At 39.5% G+C, this 14,730-nt stretch overlaps 1 protein-coding gene across 7 annotated transcripts in view; it reads left to right on the top strand.

The window, feature by feature from the left end:
- Nucleotides 1–9,797, top strand: part of GTF2IRD1 (GTF2I repeat domain containing 1) — a 102,123-nt gene extending 92,326 nt beyond the window's left edge. For all 7 annotated transcript variants that reach the window (XM_063457411.1, XM_063457409.1, XM_063457412.1 and 4 more), the window contains 5 exons: nt 1,226–1,303; nt 4,381–4,573; nt 7,694–7,731; nt 8,307–8,455; nt 9,564–9,797. In XM_063457411.1, the coding sequence (XP_063313481.1) occupies nt 1,226–1,303; nt 4,381–4,573; nt 7,694–7,731; nt 8,307–8,455; nt 9,564–9,632 (527 nt within the window). In that variant the 3' untranslated portion in view covers nt 9,633–9,797. The remainder of the gene's footprint in view (nt 1–1,225; nt 1,304–4,380; nt 4,574–7,693; nt 7,732–8,306; nt 8,456–9,563) is intronic.
- Nucleotides 9,798–14,730: the final 4,933 nt, after the last annotated feature.

The following is a 14,730-nucleotide window of genomic DNA, read 5'->3' as shown; positions in this document are numbered from 1 at the left end:
CATACCCCTCTTCATATAAAAACCCTGCACCCCATCACATAAAGTTCATACACCCCCTACACATAAAAATCCCTGCACCAACTTCACGAAGTTCATACAGCCCCTACACATCAAATTCATACACCCAGCCTACACATAAAACCCCTGCACACCCGCTCTTAATTAAAAAAAAAACCTGCACACCCCCTCTTAATGAAAAAAAACCTGCACAACCCCCTTAATTAAAAAAAACCCTGCACACCCCCGTGATTAAAAAAAACCTGCACACCCCCTTAATTAAAAAAAAAAAAAAACCTGCACACCCCCCTTAATTAAAAAAAAACATGCACACACCCTTAATAAAAAAATACCTGCACACCCCCTCTTAATTAAAAAAAAAACTTGCACACCTCCTTAATAAAAAAATCCCTGCACACTCCCCTTAATAAAAAACCTGCACACCCCCCTTAATTAAAAAAAATCTGCACACCCCCTTTAATAAAAAACCCTGCACACCCCTTAATAAAAACCTGCACACCCCCTCTTAATTAAAAAAAAAAACCTGAACACCACCCTTAATTAAAAAAAAAACCTGCACACCCCCTTAATTAAAAAAAAAACCTGAACACCTCCTTAATTTAAAAAAAAACCTGCACACCCCCTTAATAAAAAAAACCTGCACACCCCCTTAATTAAAAAAAAACCTGCACAACCCCTTAATTTAAAAAAATCCTGCACACCCTCCTTAAGAAAAAAAATACAACTGCACACCCCCCTTCATTAAAAAAAACAAAAAAACTGCACTCCCCCTTTGTTTTGCAGTTTGCTTGTAGTCCAACACGCTTTTCTATTTATTGAATAAACAGTCAATTTGTTAAAAAAACACATACAGAGTTATTCACTAAACCATTAATCCTGAGAACTGACAAGGGCATTGCCAATTTTAAATCAAAATAGCAGAGTTTGAGTATGGCCAATATTATAAAATTCCCTAGACAACAATCGACAAAGCACATTTTCGTGAATACACTGCACAATGTTAAAAAAATATCCACAAGTTTATAGCATATTAAAGAAAATGGAGAATTATCTCATAGTAACATAATCACAGTTGCTTTGCTCTAATGGGCATACACTTCAACAGTTGTAGTTAATAAACTCTTCCATGTTGTGATAGGCAGATGGTTAGTAATAAAGCTCTTTGGATGTAGCAATATTAACCATGCATTGTTGTTATTTGTTTCAGATGATGAGGATGCCAACCGACTTGGAGAAAAAGTTATACTTCGAGAACGTGTTAAGGAGCTCTTTAATGAAAAATATGGTAAAGTAAAGTACTTTAGAAGGAAATTCACCATTCATATTTAGTTTTTCACCCTGTAAATCCCATGTTTGACATGTGCTGTGATATATAATTCTATTATACATACACATTGCATGCACTTATTAACACATTATTGCAAAAAATTGCCCGCAACTAGATCAAATTATCAACCTTTTTACATGATCTAGCTTTAAAGGAACACTATATGCACCAAGGCCAATTCATCTCTTTTAAGTGGTCTGGGTAAAGTGCCCCTGTCCCCTTAATCCTGCTATGTAAAATGTTACAGTTTCAGAGAAACTACAATGTTTACATTGCAGAGTTAAGACAACTTTATGTTGCTGTTTACCAGGCAGCCACTAGGGACGCTTCCTGGATTCTAGAGTTTAACTCTGTGAAACAATATTGGACGTCATAGGGTTATGCTGATATAATATTAAATGGTGCATCATGCATACAGGGAGCAGCATAGTTTATACATGACAGACGAAGGATCTATGAGTTACAAAAAAAACAAAGATCGAAAAAACCTAAATAGATAAAAATATTTCTTTACCTATACTAAGTTTTGGTGGGTTCTAACTTAATCCGTAAAGTGTTTCAGCTTGCAGATGTGCTTTAGGGATAAAGGAATAATCCACCTATTTCTTACGTTATAATCATACTGAAGATAAATTTGAACAATTTTGCAAACTACTTTGATTGAAAGCTGGGAGGCTGCTCTTTCTCACACTCTTTCAGCTCAGAGTGAATTTGAGGTTTTTTCAGGGAAGCATTTTTAAAAAAAAAATTCTCTGTGAGAAACATTGCTGGCAGATTGTGGAAATTGCAGTGCATGTATACTGCCTCTCAATGCTTCTCTATGAGCAGCATTGGATTGATTAGGGGATCGTCACTAGTAATGAACTAATAACATAAGAGGCAGAGCTGTACTGTCCTGCCAATCCGCTACTTCCCTTAGAAATGAATACTCTACAGCATGGGTGTCCAACCTTTTGACTTCCCTGGGCCGCATTTAGCGCAGAGGAATTGTCTTGGGCCACACATCAAATAAAGAAAATAGATTATAGATAAAGTATATTAATATATCTTTAAAAGCCCTTTTCTTAATTTTAATCTTTGTTTAATTGAGTCATTCAAATAAATGGTCAGAACGATAAGAAATAGAGTATCAGCAGATATACGTAGGTCACATACAAAGTCGTTGTATACAATGGCTGAGCCTCATGGAGAAATCAACCTCTTTTTAAAATTAAAAGTAAAAATAAAAAACAAGCTTGAATGACCTCAGCAGCGGAGACATACTGCCTAACTTCAGACTCTTCACATCTTTTGGGAGAGCTGATCATTTTCTTAAATGTAAAAACATAAATTTGTGATAAACAAGATTTGGTACATTTGGCCCTTTGGCCCTTTGGCCCAGTCGTTTAGACTGCAGGGTATGCAGGTGCTAGGATTAGTTTGTCGGTTGACCCTGTTGTGCTGGAGCTGGGCCCAGAACATTACTATGGCAACATCAGTGTGTGGAAACTTACACATTTATATGTATGAAACTTATGGCATTCAAGCCATGTTAGGAGCTATTGTGGGTAGCGTTTAAGTGATGGTTAGTGCTTAGGAGAGTACGCTGACGCTCGTCATAATGCGGAGATTACACAGCTCCGAGATAGTTTGCCTCATTACTTTGTGTTCTCTTTATATAATTTAGGGTTATGCCCTTTACTACCCCTGTAGCCCCTTCTGTACTCCCTGCCAGAGTTTTCCTTTGGCTGGAAGTATTTTGTATCTTAAATAGAACTTGCATAATAATTTGGAACCGGGTGTAATCACCTATACACACATACAATCACAGACCGATACGCACAACCACAAATACACACACACAAAATCAGACACACATGCAATCACATACTTATACATACAGTCACATACATACACACAATCGCATCCATACATAATCAATCACACACATACACGGATATACCCACACACAATCACAAACCTATACATACATGCACCCACAATCACATACCTATATACACAATCACATTCATACATACATACATACATACACACATACATACATACACAAACATAATCATAGATCCACACACATAAAATCGCACACCTATACACACAATCACATACATACAAACACAATCACAGACACACACATCAAATCAAAAACGTACGCACATAATCACAAACGTACACACACAATCACAGACATGTCTACAGATCCCTACCCCCCCCACACACACACAGCCAATCACCGACAAAACATACCCCAAAATCACATGCACACACATTAAATACTAAAGAGGTCTACCCAGCCTCCCTAACTTTCTCTGAGAGCGATGGAGTGGATCCTCTTCCTGGTGGCCTGTGGTTGCTGCTGGGCCGGTGCTCTTCATGCACAGGTTCCTCGCGCGCCCAGCAGAGATGCCGGGATGACGTTATGTCCCAGCGGACAGCTCACTGCTGGGCGGTGAGGAGAATGTAATGGGCTCAGGGGCGTACCTAGAGCTTTTGGCACCCCCTCCCCCAATTCAAATGTAAAAAAACACCCACTCTTTTCCCCCCTAATTTTTCTTTTTCATTGCCTACTACATCACGCTGCCCAGTCCCCCTTCTAACCACCCTTCTACTCCCTCTACAAAAACCCCAGCCCAGTCTCCCTTCTACAAAATCCCTGCCCCCCTCCACAAAAACCCTGCCCCCTCCCTCTACAAAAACCCCTGCCCAGTTATTGCATACTTCCGTATTTCTCCTCCTGCTGCCCCCTACGCCACTGATAGGGCTCCCTGCCTCCCTCTCTCCCTGGCAGGGCGGACGGCAACTGGGCCACATGCGGCCCATAGGCCGCAGGTTGGACACCCATGCTCTACAGTAAGACCCTCAAGCATGTTATCGTGTTCTTTAGATACCACTAATGAGTTACTTGCAGAGATAGGTCCTACACTCAGAAGATTAGTCATACTTTCAGTTTGGTAAAAGTGATTGTTGATTATATGTCATGGAATTTATTAGTGTGGACAAGTAATTGGTTTAATATTGCATTATGTTTTTTTGTGCAGGTGAAGCACTTGGCTTGGGTCATCCTGTGCTAGTTCCCTATAAACTAATCAGGGACTACCCAGATGCGGTTGAAGTAACTGGACTACCAAATGACATCCCTTTCAGAAATCCTAATACCTATGACATCAGCCGGTTGGAAAAAATTCTTAAAGCTCGGGAAAACATCAGAATGATTATTATAAATCAGTTACAGTACGTGTTTCTACATTTTACTAAAAAATAATAACACATGGTAAATTTTATTCTACTATTAGAATAAAGAGGAGCACACACTCTGCAGTATTGTTAGCCAGCGCTAAGTATGCATGTTAGTCTTGCAGGACAATGCTTGATGTTATACTAGCTGTGATATCTGAGACAACGTGAAATTACATTGTGTGCTATGCATTATGATATGTTTCTCTGCTTGTCCTGTCTTAGCTGTTGTGGCAACACAGAAATGTTTTTTTTAATCTTGTTATGACAAAATACAAAACTAAAAAAGGTCAAAAAAGATAGAGGCATAAAAAAAGAGTAGCACACACAAATTAATACTTTGTTATATTCATACTCATCTCAGCACAAGTGATACCAAATAAATACAAAAATATATGTACATATTACAAAAAACAAGGAGATATGACCAAAGGAAGTCATAACCTAACCAAATGTCTAACTACATAGAAGGCCTGATATATCAAAATTTGAAGCACAAAATTATTCACAAAATACATTTCATACCACAGAGAACTGCATGTCAAGTGACTGCTTGTTTGGGTGTCCCCGTTAAATGATGAGTGGCCCCCCCTTATCCTATTGCAACAAATTTGTGCCATCAGACAAGGTATATAACAGACATGGCTCAGTTGTTTTGTATTCTCCCTTGAGAAAGGCACATTTACATTGTTTTTTTTTTTTTTTCGTTTTTGGTATCCACCTATCCTTCTCCCATACTCATATAGTTGTGAGGTTGGTAAGGTTTTGACTTCATTTGGTCACATCTCATTGTTTTATGTATACACAATGTGCCTATAGTGTTATGTTATCTCATATATATATATATATATATATATACCAATAAGAGTAAGGGGCACTCAAAAGGTCTCCAAATTCTTCAAAGTTTTTTTTATTGATGTGTCATATCAAAATTAATCCTATCAACGTTTCGACCCAACAAAAGGGTCTTTTTCAAGATCAAATTCTACAGTGTAAAGTGCATATATATATAAAATATTACTTTACTAATGTGCAGAGAGAGACCGTTCACCCAGCCGTCCGAACCCGGAAGTGTCTCGGAGGACCACGTGACCGCCTGCGATGACGTCAAACAAACGTAAGCGTTGCATAGCAACGGAAGTAAACAGTGAATACCGTGCTCCCAGAGCTGTGTGCAAACAAGTGCCGGCATAGTGAATAAGTAAAACCATAAACCATTCAACCAATGGAGGATATATACTTCTAACTGTATAATGATAATAGTACATTAAGCCCACAGCATTAAGGACATGCACTGATCCCAGAGAGAGATTATAAACTCTGTGAAAACTCAGTGTTAATCATAGTGTGCCAAAAAACAATGTGGTGCAGTGAAAAAAGATTAATCCAAACTGTAGAGTTACATCTAACAAGGATCAATGACAGGTCCACTGCTACTTAAAGATCCTATATATCAATAATGCATTTAAACACAATATATCACCAAAATTATTGACATAAAATCAAACTCATGAAAAACTAATTAGAAGAAAATTAATTAATTAGAAAAAAAATAATTAATTAGAAAAAAAAATAATTTTGTACTCATCAGGTGATTACCCCTAAATATAAACACTATATAACTCATCTTAAGATACAGCAATTTGACAAGCTGAAAGAAAAAAATAATTTAAATCGACATTAATAGAAATAACAGAAATACCACACCAAGCGGTGAATTATAAGGATGGGTGAAGTAGCAAGGCATGAATGTCTTGAAGATAGTTATACCACACGACTATACTTAAATGCATATTACAAGAACATAGAATATACAATTTGCTCATTTAAGCCTCTGGGCACCACCGTATTAAGACGGTGGATCCAGTAGGCTTCCCTTTGTAACAGTAGTCTCGACCTGTCACCTCCACGGGGTAACCCTCGTGGGTTCGCTGCTTGCTGGTTCTTCTTTAGATGGTCCAGGTGGGGAGGATTAATCTTTTTTCACTGCACCACGTTGTTTTTTGGCACACTATGATTAACACTAAGTTATTACAGAGTTTATAATCTCTCTCTGGGATCAGTGCATGTCCTTAATGATGTGGGCTTAATGTACTATTATCATTATACAGTTAGAAGTATATATCCTCCATTGGTTGAATGGTTTATGGTTTTACTTATTCACTATGCCGGCACTTGTTTGCACACAGCTCTGGGAGCACGGTATTCACTGTTTACTTCCGTTGCTAGGCAACGCTTACGTTTGTTTGACGTCATCGCGGGCGGTCACGTGGTCCTCCGAGACACTTCCGGGTTCGGACGGCTGGGTGAACGGTCTCTCTCTGCACATTGGTAAAGTAATATTTGATATTTTGTAAATATATGCACTTTACACTGTAGAATTTGATCTTGTAAAAGACCCTTTTGTTTGGTCGAAACGTTGATAGGATTAATTTTGATATGACACATCAATAAAAAAAACTTTGAAGAATTTGGAGACCTTTTGAGTGCCCCTTACTCTTATTGGTATATATTCATACGCCAAGGGAGCACCAAGGCAAGATTTGATTGTTGGATGTACCTTAGAGGGTGAGTGCCAAGAGTATTTTTTGTTTTTATATATGTATATATATATAAAAAATATATTTGTATTTCTTTGGTATGACTTGTCCTGAGATATGGGATATATTTCATTTTTTTTTTTTTGCACGGGTGCTCCTCTTTATTCTAAAATGTTATAGTTGTATTAACTCTGTGGGGACTGGGATTTAGAGTGAGCCATTTATATTTATCATTATTCTTCTTTCTAACTGGTTACTGACTGTGTCTGACATGGGGTACCCACCATGCTATTTTTTTGTATTAATCTTATCAAGCTATTAGAGAGAGAACCTTTTTTATATACAAATGAGATCTACATTTCTATACTTCTATTTTGTTTTCATGTGCTTCTATCTCTGTCCTTAATGTGATTTGTCCAGATAGCTACACTACTGATTTGGTGTTAACACAGAACATTGAAACTTCCAAAACTATAGTTTGGGTGGTTATTTCTTAGGGAAGACAGGTTAGATATGTTTATATTTTCTGTTTGCAAACTATTTGAGTCTAATTATTTACCCTGTTCTTTTAACGCAGGCCATTTTCTGAACTCTGCATTGAGGCACCACAGATACGTAAGTAATAGTGCCTTGGCATTTTTTTTGTATTGTATGTGTGGTTTCTATTTATATTTTTCACAGGCTGTAATATATTTAGTGTTTGACAGCTGATAGAGACGGGGTATGCATGGCTTATAAGAGTTTGTAGGCAACTGTTGAAAAAATGTGAAAAGAAATTCACTTGAACGACCAATGTATAGACCAACATCTTTCAGTTTATACATCTGTATTATCGACCTAACTCTCTTTTAGTATACACACATGCATGTATGAAAAATATTACATAATTTATATGTACATTTTTATATGACAAGTACATGTTAAACAAATACAGCATTTGCTGGAGATTGTGTGACGGTTTTGTTATCAGTACATACAACCAATAACTTAACATAATGTAGATATGCATAAAAGGACAGGAGTTGGAAGTGATCACATACATCTAAATAGGTTATATGCTCATTCAGCACATGCTAAATATTTTGCTTTATGGACCATGTTCTCTGTTCACAAGTATATAAAAGATAAGAAGTGCTGTACTTCCATTCAAGTTGTTTTTCTTCATTTTATTTTTATTTTTTGTTATTCAGATAAAGATACAAATGTTCCTAAACGGAAGCGGAAGAGGGTCTCAGAAGGAAACTCTGTCTCTTCAACGTCATCCAGTTCTTCATCTTCGTCATCCTCTTCTTCTTCTAACGTAGAGCCCATCTCTTCAGCACATCCTATGTCCTTAGTGGTAAGATTTCTATGCCATTCTCAAATTTTCAATTTCCTTCTCCTGTATTTATCAGCATTGCACTGAAATGAAATAAAACATTTCTGCAGTAGACAGGTGTCCTATTGTTTTGCCCATTTGAAGCCCCATTGAACAGCCCAGGGTATGAGAGAGAAGGTGGACCGATACCTAGCACTCCAATTCTTAAAACTTCACCCAATTCAAATGAGTAAAATGCATTTTGAAAATCCCCTCTGGCTCTCACATGGCTAATACAGGTTCTAGAGCCTCCATTTTTATTTTTTTTAATGATTTAGTTTGTCTAAATTCGGTTAACAAAATTAAGTTTTGTTGCACAATTTGGCTAAATCCAATTGAGGTATAACCTAACTTTGGACACACTGAAATTGGAAAATGTGCTGGAATGAAGGATTCGGACAATTTGAATTTTCTTATGTATATAAGTCTATGTTATTGGTTCATTTGTCAGCTTTTTTAACTTGGGCAGCAATTTCATGCATGTGTCTTCATGACGGTAAAGCTGCCTGTGTTGATTTGAGCAGGGTTTTGTAGGATTCACAAAACTCTGTTATGGAAAATAATGGGATTGTGAGAATTGCCTTCAAGTATTTCAGCTTCTTTTTCGGTCTGGGCATTCTGCAGCAGCTGCAAATCCATATGATTTGCAGTAAACACAGGTATTTCTAATGTGTTATTTATATAAAGTTGTAATAAATGCAGTACCCTTTTAATAGAGGAAAGGTCAGAAACATTGGTGCACAACTCCTTGCTGCTGATGTGCGAAGTTGTAGAAGTAAACATATTAGGTTAGTTGCTTATATTTAGAATATATATGAATGCATTAACTGCATAGTGCATTAAAAAGGAGGTCTGCACAATTAATTGTGCGCTGTAGTCTACCTCTGCTCTTGGTTATGGATACGTACATGTAAGTGTTTATTATTCTGCATGAAGTCTTCCTTCTTTACCTGCAAATTCTAAAAAATAAAAAAGGGATCTGGAGTGTATCTCTTTAAATGTATATGCAATACATTGTGTTTGTATTTTGTATATTTTACGTTTCAATTAGAGTCTCAATTCACTGTGAATTTCTTGTATTCTGTTACAGCAATGGCCCATGTACATGTTGGACTATGGAGGTGTGAATATGCAGATTCCTGGACACATGACCTATTAGATCTCAGTTCATGCAAGCTGACGAAAAAAAATGTAATTTATGTACAAATGAAATGTATATGACAGTATGTATCAATGCCTTTTAGGTGTTTTTTTCCAATGATTTTTACAATATGTTTCTGCCATCCACAAAGGCCTTTTTTTGAATAAAAAGTGTTGCCTTGTTTTAATTTGTACTTGTGTATTATATATTTCTTTGTTTCTAACATTTTGTATTCTGCATCTCACACAAATACAGACATCTATATTTTTATATAGTTTTATTTTATATACCAGATCATGTACAAAATTAATGGATATTATTATGGGTGATAATATTTTATACCCTTAATATCGCTTATCATTCTCCCCCCTCTCCCCCCCCCCCCCTTTTACACTTCAGAATAAAAAAAAAATAGCAGTAACTAACAAGCTCAGATTTGAAAACTGACTGAAGAAAACCGTTTACAATGTTGAAAGACACACTTCATTCTGAGTTAAATGGAGGAAGAGGAGTCAGAGAAGGAATGTGGCTTTGAGGAGGAGGAGGAAGACCAACCACAACAGGCATCCCAGGGTGCTCGTTGTCACCTATCTGGTACCCGTGGTGTTGTACGTGGCTGGGGGGAAGAACATACCTTCAGTGAGATCACTGAGGACGAGGAACGGGATATGAGTAGCTCGGCATCCAACCTTGTGCAAATGGGGTCTTTCATGCTGTCGTGCCTGTTGAGGCACCCTCGTATAAAAAGGCTGAAGGAGAACGACCTGTACTGGGTGTCCACATTACTAGACCCCTGGTATAAACCGAAAGTGCCTGAAATGTTACCGAATAACCGCAAGCCGGAAAGGATGCAGCAGTTCCAAAATAAATTTAAAAGTATGCTTTACACAGCGTATAAGGGTGATGTCACAGCACAACAGGAATCTAACAGGGAAGAGGTGAAAGTAATCCTCCTCCTCCCACGACCACACTGGCAAGGACAGGACGCTTTACAGACGTGTTGTTGATGGAGGACATGCAGAGCTTTTTAAGTCCTACGCATCGCCACAGCCCTTCGGGGTCCACCCTCAGAGAATGACTCGACCGACAGGTAGCAGACTACCTCGCCTTAACTGCAGATATTGACACTCTGAGGAGCGATGAACCCCTTGACTACTGGGTGTGCAGGCTTGACCTGTGGCCTGAGCTATCCCAATTTGCGATAGAACTTCTGGCCTGCCCCGCTTCAAGTGTCCTGTCAGAAAGGACCTTCAGTGCAGCAGGAGGTATTGTCACTGAGAAGAGAAGTCGTCTAGGTCAAAAAAGTCTAGATCACCTCACCTTTATTAAGATGAATGAGGGATGGATCCCGAAGGGACTGACAGTGGGCGATACATTCGACTAAAAAAGGCCTGATGAGGGGGACGTAACGGGGATTAAACTGATAAGAATAGTACTAACATAGAAACATAGAATGTGACGGCAGATAAGAACTATTCGGCCCATCTAGTCTGCCCAATTTTCTAAATACTTTTTCATTCGTCTCTGGCCTTATCTTATAGTTAGGATAGCCTTATGCCTATCCCACGCATGCTTAAACTCCTTTACTGTGTTAACCTCTACCACTTCAGCTGGAAGGCTATTCCATGCATCCACTACCCTCTCAGTAAAGTAATACTTCCTGATATTATTTTTAAACCTTTTCTCCTCTAATTTAAGACTATGTCCTCTTGTTGTGGTAGTTTTTCTTCTTTTAAATATAGTCTCCTCCTTTACTGTGTTGATTCCCTTTATGTATTTAAATGTTTCTATCATATCCCCCCTGTTTCGTCTTTCCTCCAAGCTATACATGTTAAGATCCTTTAACCTTTCCTGGTAAGTTTTATCCTGCAATCCATGAACCAGTTTAGTAGCCCTTCTCTGAACTCTCTCTAAGGTATCAATATCCTTCTGAAGATACGGTCTCCAGTACTGCATACAGTACTCTAAGTGAGGTCTCACCAGTGTTCTGTACAATGGCATGAGCACTTCCCTCTTTCTACTGCTAATACCTCTCCCTATACAACCAAGCATTCTGCTAGCATTTCCTGCTGCTCTATTACATTGTCTGCCTACCTTTAAGTCATCAGAAATAATAACTCCTAAATCCCTTTCCTCGGATGTTGAGGTTAGGACTCTATCAAATATTCTGTACTCTGCCCTTGGGTTTTTACATCCAAGATGAATTATCTTGCACTTATCCACATTAAATGTCAGTTGCCACAGCCTTTTTCTAGTTTACCTAAATCATTTTCCATTTGGCTTATCCCTCCTGGAACATCAACCCTGTTACATATCTTAGTATCATCAGCAAAAAGACATACCTTACCATCAAGACCTTCTGCAATATCACTAATAAAAATATTAAAGAGAATGGGTCCAAGTACAGAACCCTGAGGTACCCCACTGGTGACAAGCCCAAGCTTCGAATATACTCCATTGACTACAACCCTCTGTTGTCTGTCACTCAGCCACTGCCTCACCCATTCAACAATATTGGAATCCAAACTTAAAGATTGCAGTATCTGGTGGCACATTAGATTGCACGCGCAGTGCCCCAAATTTGCAGTAGGAGGACCGACCAAGCATCTTTTCCCATCTCCCGGTTCCTAAAATCGATGCCATATACACGTCCCCTGATAGGGGATGTAACAGGGATTAAACTGATAAGAATAGTATTACTTAACACACCACTCCTATCTGGTGGCACATTAGATTACACGCGCAGTGCCCCAAATTTAAAGTAGGAGGACCGACCAAGCATCTTTTTCTATCTCACGGTTCCTAAAATCGATGCCATATACACGTCCCCTGATAGGGGACGTAACAGGGATTAAACTGATAGGAAAAGTACTACTTAACACACCTTATAATAACGCAGAGAGAGAAGTCTGAAGAAGAGGAGTCAGAGAAGGAAGGTGGCTTTGAGGAGGTGGAAGACCAAACACAGCAGGCATCCCAGGGGGCTTGTTGTCACCTTTCGGGGACCCTTGGTGTTGTACGTGGCTGGATCGAGGAAGAGACCTTCAATGACATCAGTGAGGACAAGGAACGGGACATGTCTAGCTTGGTATCCAACCTTGTGCAAATGGGGAGTTTGCGGTTGTGCAAATGGACTGTTTGCGGTGCGTTAAACGGGGAGTTTGGTCTGTCACTGTTAAGCGGGCGTAACCCTTACACTACCTGATCGATACAACATCATACCTGATGTTTTAAAGCACGTTATTACAAACAATTTAGGAATGATAGGTGATTTATGCCCTTCATGGATTAAAACCAGACTCTGCATCAACTATGTAATTTTCCATGGGAGTTTTGCCATGGATCCCCCTCCGGCATGCCACAGTCCAGGTGTTAGTCCCCTTGAAACAACTTTTCCATCACTATTGTGGCCAGAAAGAGTCCCTGTGGGTTTTAAAATTCACCTGCCTATTGAAGTCTATGGCGGTTCGCCCGTTCGCAAACATTTGCGGAAATTCGCGTTCGCCATTCGCATATCGTATCGTTCGTAGCCGATACAAAAAGCCGGCATTAGTCACTTTTTTGTCACTTTTTTATTGTTCATATTATATCTTTTTTTTCTGTAGTCCAGCTCAAAAACAAAAACAGGAACAGGGATAGAGCTACTCCAATATATTTCAGTATATTTCAATATATTTCTGTTAATTATATACAGGTAACGTCTAGATCTGCTTTACTGGACATTTTGAGGTACTTTAATTCAGTGTTTCCCAACCCAGTCCTTAAGGCACACCTACCAGTCCATGATTTAAGGATTACCCAGTTTTGTCTAAGGTGTTTTTAGAAAAAAAAGAAAAAACACCTTAGACAAAACTGGGTAATCCTTAAATCCTAGACTGGTAGGTGTGCCTTGAGGACTGGGTTGGGAAACACTGCTTTAATTGATATACAGATATCACAGATCAATCCAAGTATTCAGATGTGTTGCATCTAAATCAACTTTTCAACAACTGGGACATCTGCTGTTTTTTTTCCCCAGCGCGCTACGTTCTGCCTGGTATAAGGTTAGTATGGAAGCTTATTTTTTTCCTTTATGTACTTTATGTACTGTCCTACAGCCTTCTACTTGCCTCACTTTATAGGATGCACACTGTGCCCTCCGTACATCCACTTGTCTCACTGCTCACAGTCTTGCGCACAGTCTCGTTGTCCCAGGGCACACCTCCAATTACTTGCATCTGCTTGCAGTTTCCTACCTCCTTCCTCGATTCTTCAATGGACAGAACGTGCCACCTTCCCTGGCATGCAGTCCTCTCGCCTCTTCTCCTTTCCTCTCTTCTGCTCTCCTGCGGCATACAGGTCTTTTGCTCTCACTCTCTCTGCTCACCACGCTGCTAGTTTTCCCATCCTCGCATCCAGCTCCACCTCCCCGCTTCACGCAGCGTGAGTCATCGTGCATCTTTGTCATCACGTTATGAGGTATGTGTACCTTTACTGTTACCTTTAGGTTTGTGTGTTAGGGTAACTCTATTCCTGACACTGTGGCTGTCCAAATACAGACTTTCCAGTGCAGTTCAAGCCGAAATCTTTGCAAGGCAGGTGCTCTGGGGAATTGCTGTCTCTTGAGTTAAAGGGACACTCCAGGCACCCAGACCACTTCTGCTCATTGGAGTGGTCTGGGTGCCAACTCCCACTACCCTTAACCCTGCAACTGTAATTATTGCAGTTTTTCATAAACTGCAATATTTACATTGCAGGGTTAACTCCACCTCTAGTGGCTGTCTATTAGACAGCCACTAGAGGTCACTTCCTGGGTTCTAGCACAGGATTCCTGTGCTAGAGCGTCGCTGGACGTCCTCACGCTGTGTGAGGACCTCCAGCGTCGCTCAAAACCCCATAGGAAAGCATTGAAATGATTTTTCAATGCTTTCCTATGGGGAGACGTAATGCGCATGCGCGGAATTTCCGCGCATGCGCATTAGGTCTCCTCGGCCGGTGAGCGAGATTAGTCTCGCCCACCGGCCGACGTAATCACTAGGAGGAGCGTCGCGGAGGCGGAGACAGCGGCGAGGGACATCGCCGCTGTCCCAGGTAAGTCACTGAAGGGGTTTTCACCCCTTCAGTAACCGGGGATTGG

This window comes from Pelobates fuscus, chromosome 1 (genome assembly GCF_036172605.1).
Source record: "Pelobates fuscus isolate aPelFus1 chromosome 1, aPelFus1.pri, whole genome shotgun sequence".
NCBI lineage: Eukaryota > Metazoa > Chordata > Amphibia > Anura > Pelobatidae > Pelobates > Pelobates fuscus.
This window is presented reverse-complemented; position numbering and strand designations above follow the sequence as displayed.